The 24,586-nt window shown below is 38.6% G+C and overlaps 3 protein-coding genes across 3 annotated transcripts; all 3 read right to left on the bottom strand.

Moving 5' to 3' along the window:
• Positions 1-6,896: 6,896 nt before the first annotated feature.
• LOC115685437 (auxin-responsive protein SAUR78-like) lies at positions 6,897-7,714 on the bottom strand. Its single transcript, XM_030610514.2, has one exon. It carries the CDS (start codon positions 7,573-7,575, stop codon positions 7,189-7,191), a length of 387 nt encoding a protein of 128 aa, XP_030466374.2. The 5' UTR covers positions 7,576-7,714; the 3' UTR covers positions 6,897-7,188.
• Positions 7,715-8,994: 1,280 nt separating this feature from the next.
• Positions 8,995-13,406, bottom strand: LOC115685423 (AT-hook motif nuclear-localized protein 8). Its single transcript, XM_030610503.2, has 5 exons — positions 12,833-13,406; positions 12,616-12,668; positions 11,631-11,762; positions 9,928-10,089; positions 8,995-9,557 (listed from the first exon to the last, which is right to left on the bottom strand). The coding sequence occupies exons 1-5, from the start codon at positions 13,389-13,391 to the stop codon at positions 9,273-9,275; spliced, it is 1,191 nt and encodes a 396-aa protein (XP_030466363.1). The 5' UTR covers positions 13,392-13,406; the 3' UTR covers positions 8,995-9,272.
• Positions 13,407-16,675: 3,269 nt separating this feature from the next.
• Positions 16,676-22,957, bottom strand: LOC115685357 (AP-2 complex subunit mu). Its single transcript, XM_030610426.2, has 13 exons — positions 22,646-22,957; positions 21,696-21,873; positions 21,193-21,283; positions 20,437-20,531; positions 20,221-20,310; positions 20,097-20,145; positions 19,885-20,023; positions 19,502-19,618; positions 19,258-19,348; positions 19,034-19,176; positions 18,070-18,184; positions 17,181-17,225; positions 16,676-17,102 (listed from the first exon to the last, which is right to left on the bottom strand). The coding sequence occupies exons 1-13, from the start codon at positions 22,726-22,728 to the stop codon at positions 17,022-17,024; spliced, it is 1,317 nt and encodes a 438-aa protein (XP_030466286.1). The 5' UTR covers positions 22,729-22,957; the 3' UTR covers positions 16,676-17,021.
• Positions 22,958-24,586: the final 1,629 nt, after the last annotated feature.

Here is a 24,586-nt window from a genome sequence, read left to right as displayed (position 1 = left end):
CATTACTTGCATATATTTACTAACTTATAAAGCATTTACTCATAAGGATCGACATGAATTAAAACCCAACCAAATATTTAAGTTGCATTACTAGCAACTAATCCATCCCTTTATAAGTCATATTAGGCTGGCGTGTGGTCTAACCTGATAAAATGTAATACTATTTTGAATCGGGTAACTGGTGATTCTTAAGCTATAATTATGGCATGTATTCACTAACTTGGAAAGCATTTACTCAAAAGGATCGACATGAATTAAAACCCAGCCAAATATTGACATTGCATGATTGGCAAGTAATCTAACCATTTTTCAGTCATAATTAGGCTGCCATATGGTGCAACATGATGAAATGTAATCGCATAGGGTAGCCACACTATTCCGATTCAAGTAACCACTGATTCTCTAGCTATAAATACGATTGATGCCCATCAAACTGATCATTCACAAAAGTTCAAAAAAAAAGGCTCCACTCAAGCAAAGTGATTAGAGATGTACCTCTGTTCGGGTAGTGATCTACCAAAAAATTTCTTTGACAACAAATTTTGGTTTGCTAATTTTTTGGTAAATCACTGATCCGATCAGAGTTCATTCCTTTTATCAACATCAACATGGCAATGGTGAAAAGATGACGTACCATGTACCTCGGAATGCAATTCAGATAAGGCTAATTGAGTATTTATTGATTTTCTTGCTAATTCCTCAAGTTCTTATTTCTTATCCAATTCTCGTTCATTGTAATGACGTCATTTTTCCTTTTTGTTCCTTCCTTCGTTGCAGGTAGAAGTGTCCTTCATGTACGTGGCATGAGGATCAATGAATTCACAAGATATGCCATATGTTGTTGTAATAAATAAGATTTTTGTATCAATTCTTATAGTAGAAGTTAAGGTCATTTAGGTTTTCTTTTGTGAACATTTGGTGAAGATAAAGAGAGATTGTAATCCGGGCAGGAGTAACTTTTTGTTACCGTCATTATGATTATGTATTTCGGGATGTTTTTCTGCTTCTTCAATGTTTGTGGCCCATTGTTAATTATGTGACCTTTCACTACACGACATGTGTCATGAATGAGAAACGTGAAAGATAAAAAATCAGAGAAGAACGCACACAAGCTTTTTAAGTGAAAAACCCTTCAAAATCAAAAAGGAAAAATTACGGTGCCACAATAGGCAATCTCTTTAGAGTGATAGTATCTTTGTCTGGTTATTTTGTTGGGTAGGATAAACTTCTCAAGTCGTAATAATCTCTTTAGAATGAGCATGAAGATAAATACAATATTAGTATAGTAGAAAGAATAAATTTACGAAATCAGTTAATTATCATCGAAAGATTGTGCTAATTTATCAAATTTGAGGTGACGGTCGTCAGTCACTAGCCGAGTAAGAAATTTGGGTGGTCCACTAATCCTCTAGTTTTGGTTATTCGATGTTAAGAAATTCTTGTCTAGGAGGTTCATACCATCCATACATAGTGGTTTTTCACATTTGACGCTAGGCTTTCTTGTTGGTCTTTACTTGTTTTGTAATTCAAAATAACAAAATTTGACGCCGATAGATCAAGGCTAGAGCGCTTTCATGCCTATTATATGTCAAATTTGGAATGGAGAGAGTTTCTTGGCACTTGCATCACTCATGACTAATATGAACCTAACATTTAACGGAATCAACCGTTACTTGCATCTATTTACTAACTTAGAAAGCATTTACTCATTAGGATCAACATGAATTAAACCTAACCAAATATTTACGTTGCATTACTAGCAATTAATCCAACCCTTTATAAGTCAGATTAGGCTGGCATGTGGTTCAACCTGATAAAATGTAAGTGCATAGGTCGGCGACACTATTTTGAATTGAATAACTAGTGATTCTGAAGCTATAAATATGGCACGAATTCACTAACTTAGAAAGCATTTACTCAAAAGGGATCGACGTGAATTAAAACCAAGCCAAATATTGACACTACATGATTGGCAAGTAATCTAACCCTTTTTGAGTCATGATTAGGCTGCCATATGGTCCAACATGATGAAATGTAAGCGCATAGGGCAGCCACACTATTCCAATTCAAGTAACCACTGATTCTCTAGCAATAAATAGAATTGATGCCCATCAAATTGATCATTCACATAAGAAAAAAAAAAGCCTCCTTTCAAGCGAAGTGATTAGAGATGTACCTCTGTTCGAGCAGTGATCTATCAGAAAATTTATTTGACAACTAATTTTGCTTTGCTAAGATTTTGGTAAATCACTGATCTCATCAGATTTCATTCCTTTTGTCAATATCAACATAGCAATTGTGAAAAGATGTCGTGTGATGTACCTCGGTAATACGCAGTTCACAGAAGGCTAATTAAGTATTTATTGATTTTCTTGCTAATTCCTCAAGTTCTTATTCTTATCCAATTCCCTTTCATGTGATTTTTCCTTTCTGTTCTTTCCTTCGTCGCAGGTAGAAGTGTCATTCATGTACGTGGCATGAGGATCGATGAATTCACAAGATATGCCATATGTTGTTGTAATAAATAAGATTTTTGTATTAATTCTTATAGTAGAAGTTAAATTCATTTGGGTCTTCTTTTGCAAACATTTGGTGGAGATTAAGAGAGATTGTAATCCGGGCAAGAGTAACTTTTTGTTACCGTCATTGTGATTATGTATTTCGGGATGTTTTTATGCTTCTTCGATGTTTGTAGCCCACTGTTAATTATGTAACCTTTCACTATACGACAATTGTTAGGATGAAAGAGAAAAAAATCAGAGAATAAGACACACAAACTTTTTACGTGAAAAACCCTTCAAAATCAAAAAGGGAAAAATTATGGTGCCACAATAGGCAATTTGTTTAGAATGATAGTATCTTTGTCTGGTTATTTTGTTGGGTAGGATAAACTTGTCAAGTCGTAATAAAATCTTTGGAATGAGTTTGAAGAAAAATACAATATTAGTAGAGTAGAAAGAATAAATTTATGAAATTAGTGAATTATCATTGAAAAATTATGCTAATTTATCATATTTGAAGTGACGGTGGTCAGTCACTGGCCAAGCAAGGAATTTGGGTGTTGCACTGATCCTCTAACTTTGGTTATTCGATGTAAAGAAATTCTAGTTTATGCAGTTTATACCATCCATACATGGTGGTTTTTGACATTCAACAGTAAGCTCTCTTGTTGATCTGACTAGCTTTGGAATTCAAAATAATAAAAATTGAGCTGATAGATCAAGGATATGACGCTTTTCATGCCTATTATATGTCAAATTTGGAATGGAGCGAGTCTCTTGACACTTGCATCACTCACTACTAATAAAATATGAACCTAACATCTAACGGAATCAACCGTTAATTGCACATATTTACAAACTTAGAAAGCATTTACTCAGAAGGATCGACATGAATTAAAACCTAACCAAATATTTACATTGCATTACAAGCAACTAATCCAACCCTTTATAAGTCACAATTAGGCTGGCATATGGTCCAACGTGATAAAATGTAAGCTCATAGGTCGGCGACACTATTATCATTCGAGTAACTAATGATTCCCAAGCTATAAATATGGCACTTCTTCACTAACTTAGAAAGCATTTACTCAAAAGGATCGACATGAATTAAAACCCAGCTAAATATTGACATTGCATGATTGGCAAGTAATCTAACCCTTTTTGAGTCATGATTAGGCTGCCATTCCAATGTGATGAAATGTAAGCGCATAGGGCAGCCACACTATTCCAATTCAAATAACCACTTATTATCTAGCTATAAATATGATTGATGCCCATCAAATTGATCATTCACATAAGCAAAAAAAAAGGGCTCCATTCAAGCAAGTGACTAGAGATGTACCTCTATTCGGGCAGTGATCTACCAGAAAATTTCTTTGACAACAAATTTTGCTTTGCTAATTTTCTGGTAAATCACTGATCCAATCAGAGTTCATTCCTTTTGTAAATATCAACAGGGCAATGGCGAAAAAATGACGTGTGATGTACCTCAGTAATATGCAATTCAGAGAAGGCTAATTGAGTATTTATTGATTTTCTTGCTAATTCCTCAAGTTCTTATTTCTTATCCAATTCCCTTTCATTGTAATGACTGATTTTTCCTTTTTGTTCCTTCCTTCTTCGCAGGTAGAAGTGTCATTCATGTACGTGGCATGAAGATCGATGAATTCACAGGACATGCCAAATGTTGTTGTAATAAATAAGATTTTTGTATCAATTCTTATAGTTGTAGGTCATTTGGGTCTTTTTTTGCAAACATTTGTTGAAGATTAAGAGAGATTGTAATCTAGGCAAGAGTAACTTTTTGTGACCGTCATTGTGATTATGTATTTCGGGATGTTTTTCTGCTTCTTTAATGTTTGTAGCCCACTATTAATTTTGTGACCTTTCACTACATGACGTGTATCAGGAATGAGAGACGTAAAAGAGAAAAAATCAGAGAAGAAGACACAAAAACTTTTTACATGGAAAACACTTCAAAATCAAAAACGGAAAAATTACGGTGCCACGTTAGGCAAGCTCTTTAGAATGATAGCATCTTTGTCTACTTATTTTGTTGGGTAGGAGAAACTTCTCAAGTCATAATAATCTACTTAGAATGAGCATGAAGATAAATACAATATTAGTAGATTAGAAAGAAAAAATTTATGAAATCAATTAATTATCATTGAAAATATTGTGCTAATTTATCAAATTGGAGGTGACAGCCGTCAATCACTAGCCGAGTAAGGAATTTGGGTGGTCCACTAATCCTCTAGGTTTGGTTATTCGATGTCAAGAAATTCTTGCCTAGGCAGTTCATGCCATCCCTAATTTATAAGATTTGACGCTAAGCTTTTTTGTTGGTCTTAATTGCATTTGAATTCAAATAATAAAAACCCACGGTGATAGATCATGGCTATGGCGCTTTTCATGCCCATTATATGTCAAATTTGGAATGGATAGAGTTTCTTTAGCACTTGCATTACTCGTGACTAATAAAATGTGAACCTAACGTCTAACGGAATCAATCGTTACTTGCACATATTTACTAACTTAGAAAGCATCTACTCAGAAGGATCGACATGAATTAAAACATAACCAAATATTGACATTGCATGACTAGCAACAAATCCAACCCTTTATAAGTCACGATTAGGCTGGCATATTTGCCAACTGATAAATTAAGCACATAGGTCAGCGACACTATTTTGATTCGGGTTAATGGTGATTCTCAAGCTATGAATATGGCACATATTCACTAACTTAGAAAGCATTCTCTCATAAGGATCTACATGAATTAAAACCCAACCAAATATTGACATTGCATGATTGGCAAGTAATCTAACCCGTTTTGAGTCATTATTATGCTGGCATATGGTCCAACGTGATGAAATGTAAGTGCATAGGGTAGCGACAATATTCCGATTCAAGTAACCACTGATCCCAAGCTATGATTATGATTGATGCCCATCAAATTGATCATTCACAAAAGCAAAAACAAAAAAGACTCCATTGAAGCAAACTGATTAAAGACAGACCTCTGTTTGGGCAGTAATCTACTAAAAAGTTTCTTTGACAACAAATTTTGCTTTGCTAATTTTATGGTAAATCATTGATCCGATCAGAGTTCATTCCTTTTGTCAATATCAACATGGCAATGGTGAAAAGATGTCGTGTGCTGTCCTTTGGTAATATGCAAATCTGAGAAGACTAATTGAGTATTTATCGATGTTCTTGCTAATTCCTCAAGTTATTATTTCTTATCCAATTCCCTTTCATTGTAATGACTGGTTTTTCTTCTTCGTTTCTTCCTGCGTCGCAGGTAGAAGTGTCCTTCATGTACGTGACATGAGGATTGATGAATTCACAAGATATGCCAAATGTTGTTGTAATAAATAAGATTTTTGTATCAATTCTTATGGTAGAAATTAAGGTCATTTGGGTCTTTTTTGCGAACATTTGATAAAGATTAAGAGAGATTGTAATCCGGGAAATATATTTGCTATTTCTTTTGCTTTTTTCTCTAATGGGCTACTATCTCAGAGTTGCACATCTCTCTACTAAACAAGTTCTCAAAAAATCTCGACTACTTCATGGTCCGCAAAAAATAAAAAATCAAAAAAAGAATACCCAATCAAATTGAGATTGCAAATAAACTTTATATGTTGCTTCGTAGGACAGAGAGAGAGAGAGAGAGAGACTAGTCGCCATTATCATATTCTAAAGAAGACAGAGATAGGAGAAGCAAACGAGATCGCGGCGGTGACAACAACGTCCTCGTTTTGTACATTTTACAAGCTATCTACATTGCACCTACCATAAGATCTATCATCTTCCTTCTATCGACAAAATCGCCTATTTACACATTTAATATGACATAACTAAATGTCCAAAATAATAATAATAACAACAACACATTCTATGAAATATCTTCTTGTTTTATAATTAGTTAGTCTTCCTTAAATAGATAAATCACGTGTCGGTGAAGAAAGATCATGTGCTTTAAACTCCTTGTTCGAGCGAATAACGCTTCAATTACGAATTTCTTTAGCAGATAAAGTCACATAGCCAATCTAACGATGAAATGCGGATGTACGTGTACACATATGGTCGGATGAACGAGTCACGAAGTGGATCGCAATGTATGTTGTCGACATTTTCAATATGTATGAGTCCATATTTTCTTAAAATCATTTATAACTTATAATAAGTGAATGTAAAGTCTACGTCATATGAAAGGAAACATCACGGCAAACCAGCACGCTCCATGACAAGAACACGAACCTTCGCGTCATCGTACATAGGATAGGACGCGTTCTATACATCCAAACCGCCCGATCGACAACTGGAAATCAAATGTAACCTCGATTTGTATTATTGTTTATCATATAAATAACATTGTTAATCATATAATACAAAAAATGTCTAGGGCTTTAATCCCATCAGTCTTTATTCTTTTTCCAAAACAAACAAACGCAAGCAGCAGCATATTCTGAAGAGAGTAGGTGAATACATTGATGCGTCATTGCATGTATATACATCCAAACCAAGAACTTAGGGTTATTGACTAAGGACGGACCATTAGAAATGGATTGCTCACGCCATGGAAGAAAACGACTATAGTTATAGAAAAGAATTATTAAATTATTTCATGAAGTTTCTACCTTTGGACCTTTTCCAAATGGGTGCTTGTACGCTTTCGTCTCTAATTTTCTTGAGCGTAGAAGTCGATGATCTCCTCCACGTTCAGCTGGAACAGCGACGGACAGTCGTTGTGCATCAGCCACAGCATGTGCTCGAACAAGATCGCGTCGACGTCGACGAAGATCACCCTCTCCCTCCGCTTGCTCCGCTTCCTAGCGATGGGACCTCCTCCATCCCCTTTGCTCGTGACGGCGTTGATCAATACCCTGAACGGGTTCTCCTCGAGCACGTACGCGTCGACCAAGAACTCCCTCTTCTCCTTCCCCACCACCACAGTCACCAGGCCGTCGGGCTCACCCAGCCCGTCCTTGACGAGTTGCCGGTAGCCCAGCCGGGATCCAGAGCACCGCCGGCTCAATAGCGCCACCGGCAGCACCAAGCAATCCATTAACAATATCGCGCGAGTATAATTTGTGTGTAAGGGCAAGGAGCTTTGGAAGTTGAGATGAAGGAAGATATGTGCATGCAAAATCAACTTATATATATGGTACAGTTAGATAGATAGAGAGAGAGAGAGAGAGAGAGAGAGAGAGAGAGAGAGAGAGAGAGAGAGAGAGAGAGAGAGTTGAATGAGTAATGGTTAAAATGGGGTATCGTAGATTTGCAGGAAAATGCGTGTGGAGAGATGATTGTTGAATCGGGAGTGAAAGGGAAGGTCTCTTTCTTATGAGGAAGGAGATTATTTTAAAGAGTTTGACAAGGTCTCCTGTTGAATTGGCCAGCCAACGGCTAGTGATAGAGAGAGAGGGAGAGAGAGAGAGACTACGTAGGGCTGTGTCGCTTTTATGTAAATGTCTTTATGCAGATCGTTGGCCGAAGACGGGACGTTGGAGTAAAAACTAAGAATCTGCTGGAGAGGGAGGTAGGAATTGGAATAAGACTGCCGACTGGAGAGAGCCAGAGAGAGGACAAGTAGAGTACTTGATACATGAAATCATCAGTGTTGAAAATAACTCGTGGAATTACTAGTCCAAGACTCTTTAAGTGGACACCGCGAATCGCGTTCAATTCTGTTGAGATTATTGGTCTGGGACTCTAGGTCGACACAGCGAATCGCGTTCGGTTCCTCACTTTCGATGTGAATAGTCGATCTACCTTTGTAAGACCGATGACTAATGAGGTGGATTCAATCCTACCGGAGAAAAGATGACCTGAACTGCGAACCTTAGAAAACTAGCGATGCCCGAGGCAAAACTAGAGGCCCACATGAGTAGGTAGGTAGTAGTTGAAAGATCATATCGAAGTACTGTATAATCTACCCATCTCTTCACATGGCCCCTGCTTCGCTTACTTTGGAGTCACTAAACAAAGAAGCATCCTTCTGTGTTGGTGAGACATTAAACTCTTTGATTACTTCAGAGGACCCCAACGATGGCTTCCTCGCTTACAGTTCCTCACATTTTCGCATACATACTCATAAAGCGCGGAGGAGTAGAATGTCGCATGCGAGTCTATCAGTCACACTAGACAACCGAAACAAGCGTATATCCACAGATTCGAACTCGGAACTCCCACTAATCAGCTGACCGGCAATCCCTCGTTCTTTCAATCTCACACACTAATAACAGCATGTGCGCTGTGAGTCTTCAGTGCATCGTTATGTCTTCAGGACTGCACTAATCCAGGGACGAAATGTATATAACTGTTGATTCTCAGCTCGCCAAGGTTCTAGTGCTAAAGCTATGCACGAGGACAAATTACCAGAAGCCATCTCTGAAAGTACCTAGAGCAAGAAATTTAAAACTCTAACACAAATCCACCCATTGAATCAAGAAACCATAGATGGGAAGTAATTGCCAAAACAAGCAAAGAATCCTCAAGAAAATGCTTCCCATGCTATCAACTATCAACAACAGCACCATATTCCGATAAGATTCAAGTTAACAAACCCCAGTAACCAAGTTCAGAAAGAGAATAAAGACTAAACAAGAAATAAAATGGAGTCGACGAGAGGATGCCTCATTAAAATGTCATTTGGGTGACGCCTGCCAAGTCGGCCTAATGTATATATATCTGCGGCTACGATGAACAATGATCTCAAGTTGAGTAGTACCCAGAAAGCCGGTTATATCTCAGTTAACTTCTTCAGTGAGGAGTTTGGCCAGCCCACAGATGGTGGTACATCTGCATATTGTGGATCGGCTGGCTAGAGTTGTTGTAGAGTCCGGAAGGTCGGTGATTAATTGGGCTATTACCATTTTCATCAGATGATTCGCCCGATGCTCCATCAGAAGGGGGGCTCACTGCCGTCCCAGGTGCACCAAAGTTCAACATATGGGATTGTGGACCCTGTGGCGTCGGAGAAGCATCAGACTTGAGAGCGTTCGAAGATGCTTTCTTCGAACTTGCAAGGAAGCTTCCAACAATAACCTGTCACACAATTTGGAAAGAAATAATGAGAGAAATCTGTATCGACGACATGGTTTCACCATTGCAAGGCATTTTCTAAGTTTCGCCCCACCGAATTTTCAACAGGGTAGAAACTTCTCTCCTCCTCCTGATTCCTATCTAATGATCCAGGACATGGGAGAACAAATTTCCGACTTTTGTGGCCACAAAGAGGCAGTGATTAGTTCTTCAGGAACTGGTTAACTTTAAATTGTTCTTGTGAGACCTTTCCCCAAGAAACGCCCCTAATCTGGGATCAACAGATTACATAACAATAAAACACGGATGGGACTTTGGCTTTCCACTCTGAAACAATGCAATCTTTTCTTAAGATGTATGTATATTAACTTACCTGTACAGGTGTAGCGGCGATTAGCAATCCTGCAACCCCTCCACCCAGCACTCGACCATCTGGACCTGCTAATGACACACTTAATGCACCAGCTCTGCTACGACCAGTTTCATTTTCAGGACACAGGAAGGACCCAGATAGACAGATTATCTCAAATCGGCCCTGTAAGGTGAAAAGAGAGAAGGGAAAGTCATATGTGATGCTAAAAGAAATTTAAAGTCTGAGACGCATTCAGAATAGTTCAGAAAACATTCTACACTGGCCTAAGGGTTACTCGATCATTTAAGAGTGAACGGCACCAGTGACAATGAAGAAATTCTTACATCATAAATTGACATTGAAGTTGCTCTTTTGCAGCTTTAAAAGAAAATCCTTAAATCAGTATGAGATCATCAGTTATGATGCTTCAAAAGGCGCAAGGAATAAATTTTAGGCATCGACATGAAGAGTTGATAATATTGGCGAAAACAATGCTTGAAATACAAAGAATATTCACTTGAATTATCTAGTCAGGCAAATAGTGACTGGAACATCTATGGGTCTTAAAGCCAATGTACAGTCAGGAGACAAAACAACACGTTAACATTAGTCAGCAAGGGCTGCCCAATGAACTATAGAAACAACCAACAAAGTAACAAGTAGACTTGTCTAGCAAATCTGATTCAGAAAGACAACTATCAGTCATATGGAAGACCTCCCCCATGAAGACAGAGCAAGTACTCTTCCGATGAACTGAACAGAAACAGATGAAGATACTAGATAGCAAAGGCTCAGTCAAAACATCTAAAATTCTCAACACCGCTGCTTTAGACATCAAAGCCTGTCAGAAAAGTAAAGTGCATGTTGTGAACAAGCACCTCAAGAATTCCATAAGATGCGAGATCAGATGAAAATACATTATTGAAATGTTTGGAGCAGATAGTATTGACCTGCATCAACTGACTACGCAACGATGAACCACCAATCATTGCATCAACTGCTCTAAAGAGTCAGGTCAGCGATAGCACATATAACAGAAAGCAAACTTTAGAGAGAAAACATCGCTAAAAACCGGGTTCACTATATCGATCTCTCATCCTCACCTATTTTACTATTCAATGACTTTCACCAAAAACCCTACCTATTCACCATGGTCTCCCCCACTAGAGAATCATCAAATAGTGGTGAAGACATCACCAATCGTGAAACATTTCAACGTGCTGTACATCCTTGACTTTTCCAAATTTTTTACCTATTGATCTTATCAGCCACTGTCACATTTTTTCACCTATTTGCAAAAGAATTCCTATCCTTCCTCAAAAGTCCATCTACAGCATGCAAAAGTATGTTGCTCAATAGAGTGTTAACCATATCTAGAAATAAATCCATCAAATTGTCGTTCCCAACTGAACTAATATTAAATTCATAGGCACCCCGAAGTTATTTCCTAATTCAGATTCATTAGTATAATTTCAGACTTCTACTATTCTCCCATTATTTAGCGCATCACTACTCAAGGAACTTCTGTCTGAGGATTTTGGGTTCTCTCACCAACCCACTATTTACGCTCTTTCTCATCATTATCGAAGTAGCAACATCTCTAGTGTTTAAAGAGCTTTCATTAACCCATGTAAGCATTTAGCAACTAAAACAAATGTACTTTAAGTTTGTGTCTATATCATGCTACTTATGAAAGACTGGCTAGGCAAGAACACGAAGATCACCTCATATGTCACAGTCCCACCATTCATTGCTGGCTGCCTGAGGGTTACATTGCAGATAGCTCCACTTGCCGAGAGAATACAAATTGTACGAGGTCCTTGCAATGAAAAGGCCATAATTTTGGAGGCCACGTCCTGCAAATCCAGAAAAATATATCTGAGGAACAGAGTATCTCTAATAGACAGAGAACATCATTTTTGCCATCTAATAGCACCTATATGAAGGTACAAGAAGAAGGGTTCACTAGCGCATTCCCCCCACACATGAGAGAGAGAGAGAGAGAGAGAGAGAGAGACTACAACATGAGAACCTTATTTATGCCATCCGATAGAGCATCTAAATGAAGGTATCCATCACTCACAAGCGTGTCGGCACGTGCACGAGAGACGCATTTACTATGAAAAGAGGACCTCATTTATTCTAGTACCGTTGGAAACGATATATACCAATTTTAAGTTCATTGAAGATGATCTATAATGACCTCGCGTTCATATGATTAATCTTCCTTATTGGTACACGATCCATCAAATATAAGGTGTTGCATCTCATCCATGTGACTGGAAAAAGATACAATTGATCAATTATAAAGCAAGTATGCCTATCAGCATCCCTATGTAGACAAAAAAAAAAAAAAACAACTGGCTACTTCCATCTACAAAGTATATCGGAACTTCAGGCTTCTCAATCAAGCTAATCACCTTCATTCATCTAAGACTTCGAATCGAAAAACCAGGATAAACGTTGAACTAAAGAAACACTCTTCGCCCAAGACACAGTTGTCAAGAAACTCCAGAACAATCAGTATTGCATCAGCACAAAAAAGAAAAACACGAGACAAAAATCACTGTTTGTCGAGCTTAGAACTGCACACAAACAAGAACACCCAAAAACTACACACATTAGAACCCTAATGCAGCTGAAATTCAGTGACCACATTCTTCTCCATTCAGAACCATCCAAACCAAAAACGAAAAAAAATCCACATACCTCACCAGCGTCGACATGGATCACATGCGGAGTAAAACCAACTCCACCAGCTCCTGCCACCATGAAAACAAAACTCAGCTCAACGTTGGTCAAAATCACACCTTTACATTTGCAAACCCCAGAACATAAAGGAAATGCTCAACCCAAGCGACTCACACAATCCACCCAAAACTGCAAAAGAAGAAAAGCTTCGTCTCTATGAAAAAAAAAAAATCACCTAAAGCATCCATTTGCTTCTTCCCCAGCCCAGGCGGCCTCCCCCTGTGCTTCTTGGCCTGCTGCTCAGACGAGCCCGTGAGGTTCCCATCACCTCCGCCGCCACTGGTTCCACCGCCATGGTGGTGGTGGTGGTGGTGATCCCCGCCAGAGGAGGAGTGCACTGAAGTGGGTCCGAGCCCTAGGGCAATGTTGCCCTCGGGAGTGTACTTCCTGGGCCTCCCACGCTTCTTCTTGGCCGGCTCGATGGAGAAACCGCCCGCCCTCAGCCCCACCTGCGACGATCCGTCGTAAATGCCGCCGGCATTATTGAGCGAATCCATCCCCTCCGTCTGCTGCTGCGGCTGCTGCGGCGGGGGCGGCGGCGGCGGCCCCCCGGAGCCCACCATGGAGTTGAAGGGGAACCGGTGCTGCATCATGACCGCCGACGAATTGGGGTTGATCAGGTGCTGCGGCGGCTGCTGCTGCTGCTGCTGCTGCGACCCCTGCTGTGGGCCGCCGGCGGAGTAGGAGCCGGCGGAGACCATCCCCGGTGGCGGTGGCGCGTCCCTCGAGTCCATCCCGCTCGCGGGTTGAATTCCTTGATCTGCGAAAGCTCACCCCTTTTTGGCTTCTTTGCCCCTGTTGGGCGGGGGGGGGGGGGTCGGTTCCTCGGGTGGCTTAAAGGTGAGATTTTTATTGTTGGGAAGCGAAGAGAGGGAAATGAGAAGCGTGAATGCAGGTGAGGTTTTGGTTTTGGTTTTGTTTTTGTTTTCTGTAACTCTGAAACTCTCTCTTTTTCCCCTCTTTTTTTTTTATATATAATCGAAGTTTCAAAGTGTAGAGACAGAGAGAGAGACCCTACTTTGGATGTGGAGAGAGAGAGAGAGGGGGACAGAGATGGGGCTGCTTATATAGTGAGGGGGAGGCCATGGTGAATAGGTAGGGTTTTAAATATTTTGCCAATCTGGGGGGTTTTGGTGTGGATTTTCTTGTGGGGATTTGGCCCTTCAATCCAATGGCAAATCAGATCCCATTTGCTGTTCAATACCCAACATTGCCGTTGTTTAGGGCCATGGGGAGAGGGGGCAATGCTCAAAATCCATATCTTGGGGCATTGCTTGTATGAACACAAAAAAAGTATCGTATGCATCAAGCTCGTATCGGGCTTGGTCGTGAACCGTCGTCGTTGGCTTTTTCAGTTTCGTCCTCGCCCAACGTGACCTGTTCGGGAGAAAATTTGCGTGGGTCGAACCCTCAAGGGCCGTTGAATTCATATTTGGGAACATCTGCGTGCGTCGGACTCGATCGTGGATGATCGTTCGTTAGTTTCGGTTTTTTTGCCCGTTTGGAAAGATTTGCATGCATCGAATTCGTATCGGGGTCAATGATTAAGGACCGTTAATTTCGGTTTTTCTTCGTTCGAAATGGTTTATTTGGAAAGATTCTGCATGCGCCGAACTCGTACGTGCTCAATAATTACAGGCCGTTAATTTCAGTTTTTGCCTCTTTGGAAAAATTTTGCGTGCGTCGAACTCGTGCGTGCTCAATCATTAACGATCCATAATTTCGATTTTTCCTCGTTTGACGGCACTTATTTGCATTATAATTTTGCATGCTACAAACTTGTACGTGCTCAATTGTCGAAAAAATTTGCAATTTTAATTTTTTCCAATTTGATATCGCTTATACGGAGAAATTTTGTATGCGTCGAACTTGTAAGTGCTCGATAGATAAGGATAATTAATTCCTCATTTGGCATCGCTTATGGAAAAACTTCATATGCATCGAATTCTAGCGTGCTCAAGAGGTAAAGACGGTTTTTCCTCGTTCGACATGGCTTATTTAGAAAAATTTGTATGCATCCAACTCATGTGTGCTCAATCATTGGCGATTTCTAATTTCAGTTTTTCCTTGTTCGACGTAACTAATTTGGAAAATACTTTTGCATGCTACGAACCTGTTACATGCTCGATTGTTAATGAATCATCAATTTCAATTTTTCCGCATTTGATATAGCTTATATGGAAAAATTTTCGTATGTGTAGAATTGGTGATAAGTGCTCAATGAATAAAGAGGATAATTCAATTTTCCCTTCTTCAACGTCGCTTATATGGAAAATTTTTTTTTGACAAATTCTAGAATACACGCTTTATGAGTAGGAATTCTTAAACTTTTCGTTGTATTCCATGTTAGACATGGTCCATCCAATGATTCACACGCTGTAGACATACCAATTACGTGAAATTTGGTCTCATCGACTCGGATACCATTTATGAAAAATCGAAATAGTTAACTTTTTTTTTTGTGGGAAAGAAAAATCGAAATAGTTACTGGAAAAATCTAAAAGGTTACTTGTTTTTTAGTTGGATACTATACTTGGGTGGGATATGTCCCTTTTTGGCCTAATTGCTAGTTTGGATTATCCCAAAGTTCACAATGTAATAATTGCTGTCAAACTGCTCATTATAGAAAGAGTATCTAGAATGAACATTAATGAGCAAGATCTGATCTCTTCGGGTATAACTAGGAAGAACATTAATAGATAGCCATATTTTCCCATATGCAAGATATAATGGTATTATTTTGAAAAATCGAAATGGTTGGTTGTTTTGCAGTTGGATACTATACTTGGGAGGCAGTGCCCCTTTTTGGTCTAATTGCTAGTTTGGGTTTTTTTTTTTATAAGGATGACGATGTAATAATTGCTGTCAAATTGCTCACTATGGAAAGATTATATAGAAAGAGCATTAACTGGAAAGTTGTTTATCTCTTGGATGAAGTAAAGCCTAAAGAGAGAGCATGAGAGGAGAAATGAGCAATTCTAGAGAACTCGAATGCCAGCTCTCGAATGCCAGGTCGGATATTGCTTAGTGAGTGTTGTTTATAGTCACAAGCCGTAACTTTTTGCCACATCCCAATATGAATCAGATACTTAGGTCTTTTTCACGTACCTATAGGTATCTGTTAGTGATAGACCACGTCAATATTATAAGTACTAAATTATTAAGAAAATACGAAATTTGTAGACTCTTGTGAAAGACGATGTCATCTCTCCACACAACCAATCGCAAAGTATAAGGATACTGTGGGTGGCTAACAATTTTGGGAGTGAAAGACTATAAAATGCACGGCTCTTACTCTATTTCAAAAATATTTTCTTAAAAATAATTCGCTTGCATCGCTTATAAAAATAAATGAACAAAAAGAATTTTCATCATCCACGAAAATATTTAGATATAAATTATTATCGATAATATTTTTTATCGATTAATTATTTCAAACAATCATTTTTGAGAAAATAGTTATTTTATTCGATTTTTCGGTAATTTTTTCTTTTATTGTTTTGGAGATTCCTAGCTGCATCTCAAGTCCCATCCACATCTGTGTATATACTATTTAATCAGGGCAGGGAACTGGAGGAGGGAGGAGGCAGGTAAAAAAAAGTTGAATCCAAAGCACCGATCCTGCCCCTAATGACTGCATAAAGGCACCATAAGTCAAACTTGTCATGCCAAATTCAAACATAAAGGTAACACCTTTTGGCCTTCCCCCCAATCACCCCTTTTTCAAGATTCTGGTTTGCATCCAGACGAGGGGGACCCAACACGCCCCACTTTTCCCCTCCTGTTTCGCAAGAACGAAATGTGGACCAACTGAGGCCCAAGAACCAAAGCTTTGGTACTAAATACCGTGTCAGCTCTCTTCACAGAGAGAGAAAGAGAGAGAGAGAGAGATTCCATCATGTGAAAAGATCAGCATGTAGGAGAAAGGAGATGGAAAGAACTACTACAGGAACTTCAGGAAACAACGTGACCACACTAAAGCCATATGCAAGTGAGCGGAAGATGAGACGTCGACAAATGACACAACCGATTCTCGTCGCTTACATGAATAAATCAAATGTACAATTCCAAGCTCCCAGAAGTTGATAGGACCTGACCTAAACGTGCAATTCGAAACGTCCCTGTGAATGAAAGATAAAGCCTTTACAACCACGAATTAAGAATAGTAACCATATTTGACAGGCTCATATTTGAAAAATGATAAATTCCTCCGCAAGACAATGGAGCAGAATGCGAGCGACACCGCGTTCATCTGCTCGAGGATAACCAAGGTTTCCACTCCTAATGGCACTGAACTTGACAATTTCTCATAATTTCAGCTGCTACTCCGATGCTTATGAGCTCCAAGGCGGCAATACAAATGCTTAGCACCTAATCTCATAAGACCCTGCTTTTGTTATGTAGCGGACCCATTCGACCGTGTTGTATCCGCTCTTTTCCCACACCTGCGGCGAAGATGATGTTAGCAACCAACCCTGGTCACACTGAAAAAGGTATGTACATCATACACAAGGCAACAATACCTTCAGGAAGCGGACACGTAATCCAGATGCCGTGAACATTGGAACCTGCAAGCAATATTGATGAGATCACTAGAGAACAGGGGGGATGATGGAAGACACGGCAGTGCATGTCAAAATACACATATCTGAGCCATGAGATTGCAAGCTTCAAAACAAACTATATTTAGTTGAAGACTTCATTTTCAACTATTGTTTAGGCCAAGCCAGACTGCCATAATTACAGCGGGCAAACTCAAGTTGACAGACGAATGGACAGTGACAAACAAGCCAAAGAACAAAACAAAGACTTTAATATCTCGAGTTCTTTTTTAAGATTTTGGCCCCATTACAAAACAAAAGGCTAAATAAGAGATATATATATCTGGAACCAGCAGGTGGGCAATTGTAATTCTCTAAAGGATTTATTGGAGGAAAAACCGCCTAAGCACACGGATTGCAACATGGAAGGATACTCAACAAAAGCACTGCTAGTGGATAAGGGAAGGAGCAATCAAGCTCAACGAAGGACAGGCAAAATCAGTGGTGCAGGATATTAGCACCCCTGAAATGAGATACGAAATTTGTCAAATAAGCAACAAACCTTTCATCCCTTATGGCCAAAAAAGTATTGAGAACTTCTTCGCTCACCAGTAAATTTGGTGAAGAAATGGCACCACAAAGAGTGAATTTTACACTATAGAGACTTTAGAAAAGTTTATCCACTCATATTATCAATCCTCCAGACAGAAAATTACTAATCATGCATTAATCTTAAATATTCAGCTAAGGAAGAGAAAAAAAAAAAACGAAGAGCAGGAAGTTCAACTTTGGAGAAGCGTAATTTTATGAAAAAAGGAACCATATCCTATAGATTTGATTTAATGGCACTAAATATCAGTAGTTTTTTCACCTGAAACTCCATCTGAATTGGTGGCCTTGTCCAAGATTTCTTTTCTCCCATTGTTGATATTAACTCAACTTCTGCACTCATAGTCGGTTCCGTTTGTCCAGGGAACTTTCTTATCCTGAGGAGCCACAAGACATAATGAGTATGAGTTTCTCAACCAAGCATAATCTAAAGAGAGAACCTTTTTGTCTGAGCATAAGAAACACATGAGTTAATGAACGGTACGTTAATAACTTAGAATAAATTCTATTTTAGGGTTGTATCTACTATTTAGTATGGCAACAGAGTAAGAAACACGTGAGTTAAGAGTGTACATTAATAAATTCTATTTTCAAGAAGATGTCTTTTAACCTCACCAATCACCAAATAGGAAGAAAGAATACCACGTGTTAATAATTTATTTGTACATTAACTTTAATTAAAAAACTAAAATTATCTTGGTTTTTGGTAACCAGCGCATGCCCATTTGGGTTTTGTATTTTAGTTTTTTAGTTTATAGTTAATGTACAAATAAATTATTAACATGTGGCATTCTTTCTTCCTCTTTGGTGATTAATGAGGTTAAAAGGCATCTTCTAGAAAATAGAATTTATTAATGTACACTCTTTACTCATATGTTTCTTACTTTGTCGCCATACTAAATATAAGATACAACCTTTACCAAAAAAAAAAAAATATAAGATACAACCCCAAAATAGCATTTATTCTAAGTTATTCTAAGTCCAACCATTCTACAAACAAGACCTTTTTTGTACTCCAGTTACTTATGACACAACCAAACAATCAAAATAAGAGCCTATCAATCTTATATCATGTGCTTTCATGAAGCGGTAAGGGACTTGGGAGAACAACAATGTCCCATCATGGACTCAAAATGGAAGTAGGTAATTACAGCTAGACCATATGCTGGAAAGGAGAAACCAGAACAAATTCCAAATTATATAATCCTCTGAGTTAACATACTCACTTCCAAACCAAGCAATCAATAGCAGCATTATACTTCGCTCGTCCTGATGTCACCTGGAAACTGGTCTTCGCAGTTTGCTTTGGTACAGGAACTTTAATGACAACCCCAAGAGCAAACATTTTTGGGCCGAAAACACTCTTTACCTGGAGATTAGCACAGGTGAGAAAACCAAATGACCGTAGACAAGGCATAATCACTTTGCTTCACTAATAATCATTACTAACCTTGACATTTACTTCCATTCTTGTTCGCCCGAGTTCCTTTATCGTCGGCAACACTCGAAATGGAAGATTAACACCCTCCGTTATTCGATACCTACAGAATATAAGATGAATCAATCAAAAGAACGCATGATTACTAGCATTAAAGTACTTATACATAGAATGAATGGTAACAACCAAAAAAGGCAATTATTTGTATTGTTCAAACAATAAATAGATGATGCAAAAGAGGAAATCACAAGCTTACTTCATCAGTTCAAATTCACCATCAGGAGGCACAAAGCTAACAGTTTTTTCTGAGTTAAACCTCGTCAAATTTACACATTGGTGGAATGTGACATCATCGAGCTCGATAGTTTTACCACTGCAAAAACATTCGAGTGTCATAGACGAGAACACCAAAACAAACATATAATAGCACAAATAATTAGTGAAAACTTAAAGGCCAAAATCTAACGAGCATAAAAACACAATGCCGGAAGGAAAATGATTGCTTAAATGAGCTGGGAATGAACTGGTATTAGCAAGGTCACACGCAATGTGCATTTCAATGCAAAAGCAACTTAAACATCATCAAGCACAAAAAGCAAGAGTCTTTTGATTTGAATAAACTTATGGGTGACAGACTACCTTTTAATAGGACGAGATTTAATCTGCGACTCTTTCTCAAGGCCAATTTTATCATTTAAACCCAACTTCAGATCAGGCATTCCAGAGAGAAAGCACTTCATAAGAATCTTCCCCGTCACATCACAACGCAGGACACTTCCTGTATTTACCAATTTGTGGTGAGCAACAAAAGAAATCAATATGGTACTTTTGATCCAAAATATTGGACCTACCTTTTGAAGACATAAGAAGATTTACACTTTCCACGATATCAAGAAAAACCTGTAGAAATGAAGTTCGTGATCACATAACATGGTGATATCATGGATAAGAGCCAAAGGACAATCTCAAAGTCACCTCATTCTTCTTGTAAACCAGCCCTTCCCTCCGCCAACCAACAGCACCAGTGACTTGTAAGGTAGCATTTGGCACAGGTTTATCTGAAGGCTGTTAAACTCGTAGGAGATAGCACAATTAGAAATTACCAAAGAAGAAGAAGAAGAAGAAGAAGAATCATTCAGAGAACACTTTGGAAAACCATGTCAGGATTAATTTAAGCAATAAGATACCAACCTTGGAAGAAAATGGCGAGCGGACTCCTTCTTGAGTAATGTACAGCTTCAGGATTTCAGGGGAAAGATTTTGAGGATAACCGAAGTCCATGATCTCTGAAATGAATGTTATGATGAGGAATGTCAATAATCCATTCCTGTACTGCAGATTCTAAATAATATTCTAAAGAGAACTATCTCGCCGATTTCGCAGCTCTACAGAAAACATCTAGCTAGCAGGCACCCCAAGCACATGCATGTGAGCTCCAAACGATCTTCACACTTTGAGAAACAACTAAAACTAAACTACATAGAATACACATGCTTAAATATATACTCCTAAGAATTCTCTATTCATGCTTTCTCGCTTTGCTTTAAAGCAGTATAGTCAGCCATCCTACATCCAACCATCCCCACCCTGAATAACCGATCAATATAGGCTCATGTCCTGCTTTAAGTTAGCTACTGCATTTCGCGTCCTCTTAAAACTCATCAAAACTTCTGTTTTAGAAAGGGGAAAACTCATGTGGTTGTCGTATTAGCAAGACATGAGAGTCTACTATCATACATACTGCATCATGACAATTGATCCACATGAACAGTAGTGGTATGAGGTAAAGTAGGCATATCTCTAGAAACTTTTATTCTCGCTTGCTCCTCCAGGACAAAAACTAGAATCTTGTCAACCACAAAGGACCTTTTGCCCAGGATTATTTACAATATTCTACCTTATCGCAACCGGAAACAAACAATTAATTAATTCAAGCCTCTAACTTACCATCCAAAAGCTCATAAATGAGAACAAAATTATTACGAATAGCATCTTCATCAAAGGATCCTCCAAAATAAGATTTGAAAAGGGAAACGGCCTGCAAGAAAGAGAAATTGTATCAGGCATTCATAGCTATCCATTCCCTTGAAGTATGATTGCACCACAATTACATCATTCATCCTAACCCTCCTATACTTCCACAATCATGTATATTTTCTGATGCATGCAGCAGTTATGGTTCTGCTTCTGCGAAAAAAATTATAATGCTTGAAGAAAGTCCTGAGCAGTCTATCCACATCTCCATTGAGACCACAGATAATAAAAGTCAACAGCTAATGAGAGCACAAACTTCAACTATCAAAACAGAAGCGGGTGCAACTTGTCCTAACAATGACTTAGCAGCAATGGTGAAATTTCACAATGAGACCAAACAAGTAATCTATGAACTAAACAGGAATTCAGGATTTGCTAACTTCAAAAGAGGATGACATACTGTGGAAGAAGCTTACCTCCACAACGAATTTAAAAGCACAAGCTACATTAGCATTGCTGCTGACAACTATCACAATGTAGACATTGCTAATTCTCATGTAAAAGAATGAGCAACCACCAATCTGGCGCACGGGGCAGGTACCGAGCTCTTTTGTCTGCATGATGTGCATGCGGAAAGCATCCACCATATTTCCCCTAAAAGAAATTACTCATCAGAATAATAGGAGAGATCAAGATAGATAAGACAGAAACAGTGGTAAGGAGTTTTGCGGCGAACAACTAGAGGGTCTATTATTGGAAAGTGTTATCTTGAGTTAACTAAAGGAATGCAAGGGTTTACATGACGACAACCGATAAAATGAATAATACATTGGCCCGATTGATATGCACGGGTAACCTCCATCCAAATTACATTCGTAAAAAAGCTACGATCAAAGGCCATAAAGCTGTCAAGTTGCATATACACTATATACATAGATCACAACAAAACCATTGGCAGCAGCACCTCCTACAATTTCATGCCGGTCGCAATCCTCTAAGCAGTTTAAATACGGATCAAATAGCTGCAAAAGTACATCCTATCAAAGAAACACTACACCGATGCACCGCACACAGCACCATCCAATTCTCACGTCTTTGCTACCTTCCGAACACCTAACCCCGATTAAAGACAGGCCCCTGTGGATCGCCCGGTAACCAGAACCATCCCTAATTCTCAAGCTCTAGCAAACAAAACTCACGGTAGGCAGCTCAACTAACAGCAAACAACAACAACAGCACAAACCGTAACGATCTCCATCCAGAAACTACGACTCCACTAAGCTCCCCAAAAAGGGGATCCGCACTTCGCTCATCGGAAGAGACGAGGGGAACAATCGACCTAGCTAACCAGGAATCAGCGGGATCGGAGTCAAAATTCAGCTACCGCGTAACGTCAACGAAGCAGGCAGCGGAGGGGGACTGTTACCCGACATCGTCGCGGTAGAGGCGGTTGATGAGGACGTCGCCGCGGAGGTTCAGGAAGTAGATGGCCGAAGCAGCCACCGGCATCGTCGCCGATCCTCCCCACCCGCCCCACAACCACACCCCCGACGATCAGATCAATCGAAGGACCCCCCAACCCTTCTTCCCCGCCGCCGCCGGATTCGGAGATCTGCGGGAACTTTCGCCGGAGGCTCGCGAGCGATTTACTGCATTTGAAATTTCTCAACGGCGATGGAGGATGCGGGATTGAATGAATTCGGGGTGAGAGAGAGAGTGATGGAATGAATTTGGGGGAAATGGCGAGGAGCTGCGGTCAGCGAAATCGGGTCGCTTTGGCTTTGTTGAATCTGCTTCTCACGTGACGCGAGGCTGCCGGCACGTGCTCTTCTTCTTTGCTTTCCTTTTCCCCTCTCGATTCTATCTAAAAATGATCGTTTATATCGCGTAAAATACTTAGTTAATAGAAAATATTTCCATTATTGACATTTGTTCATTCATTTCGCAAGCAATACAAGCTATTTTTTTTTAGGAAAATATTTTCTAAATCATTCATTTTCCATGCAACAAATACACTTAGGTTACATTTGGTTGTATGGATTTTTAACCCAGATAAAACGAGAAATTGAGTGGGTTTGCTATATTCTATCAACTATTTTGGGATACTTTCATATTCTATTTTGTCCATTGTTTGGTATGAAGGGCATATCGATATAAATGTATATAAAAATGCACGAATTGAGATCGTAAGAATCTCTTATGATTCACTGTTAAACAAACCACAAATGCACAAACTTAGATAACTTCCATCAATCAATTCATAATTATTTTACGATCGACATCAATTTGACAATGACAAGAAATGTAAGTGACCTATAGATAGATCAACCAACGAACACCAAATCTTGCAAAAGAGAGAAAACATGATTATTCGTTTTTGTGATTCCGAAAAGTACAGTACTTTGAGTCTCTCGCTACTTTTGTAAAACTTCAATATGAAACACAAAATTACGGAAAAGATGAGTTACAACTCCTTTGCTGCTTTCGTGGACTTATGGTATAATTTAGAGAGTTACGGAGGAAAAGGGATTTCGACTCTTTCTTCATTTTTCATGTAGTTTTGATGTGAACAAAGAACGACGGAGGAGCTATGAAGCTTCAATATATGAAGAAGACAGAGACGGAGTGAATTAAGAAGATCCGTTTCAAGTTTGCATTTGTTTATTTAAAACGGAAGTTCTTCTACTTCATTTTCATTTACTTATTTTTTAAATTATTTTTCCTCCTTTTATTTCTTCTTCATTCCTTCCATCATTCCTTAATAAAATTCGATTAAATATTAAATCATATTTTCGACCAAAAAAATAGTAAATCATACTAATATGCCTGAAATTTGTAATAAACATAGAAATTTGTAATAAACATAGATACTGGATAGATATATATATGTTCCGACCAAAAAAAAAAAGAATTGATATATATATAGAATAGAACAAAATTCAAATATATAAATAAATAAATAAATAAATAACAAAAAATTCTATATCTTTTTTTTTGTTATTTTGAATTTTCTTTTCATATTAGACACAAAATATTATTTTATATTTAATTATTATTTTAATTTAGAAGTTTGTTATTCGAGAAAAATAGCTTTTTTGCCATGGATATAAGAAATTCTTTCCACCTTTATCTCACTTCTCCCATGGGATATTTTTATTCGAGTAGGAATCATATACGGGATATGATAACTTTTATCGAATCCCGACTTTTATCCTAGCTACTAAATGTAGCCTTAAATGAAAATTAAATAGGTTATGGGATGCATGATCTTCTTTGGAAAAAAAAATCCAGCCTGAAGAAGAGAAATGTACTTGCTATAAATCAATCAAATGTTATTAGATGAAATCAACAACAAAATATAAAATAC

This window comes from Syzygium oleosum, unplaced genomic scaffold, assembly GCF_021117445.2.
Source record: "Syzygium oleosum isolate NSW1041296 unplaced genomic scaffold, Sole_v2.1 Sole_v2.32, whole genome shotgun sequence".
NCBI classification, from domain to species: Eukaryota; Viridiplantae; Streptophyta; class Magnoliopsida; order Myrtales; family Myrtaceae; genus Syzygium; species Syzygium oleosum.
The sequence above is the reverse complement of the archived record's forward strand: the minus strand, read 5'-3'. Positions and strand labels throughout refer to the sequence as shown.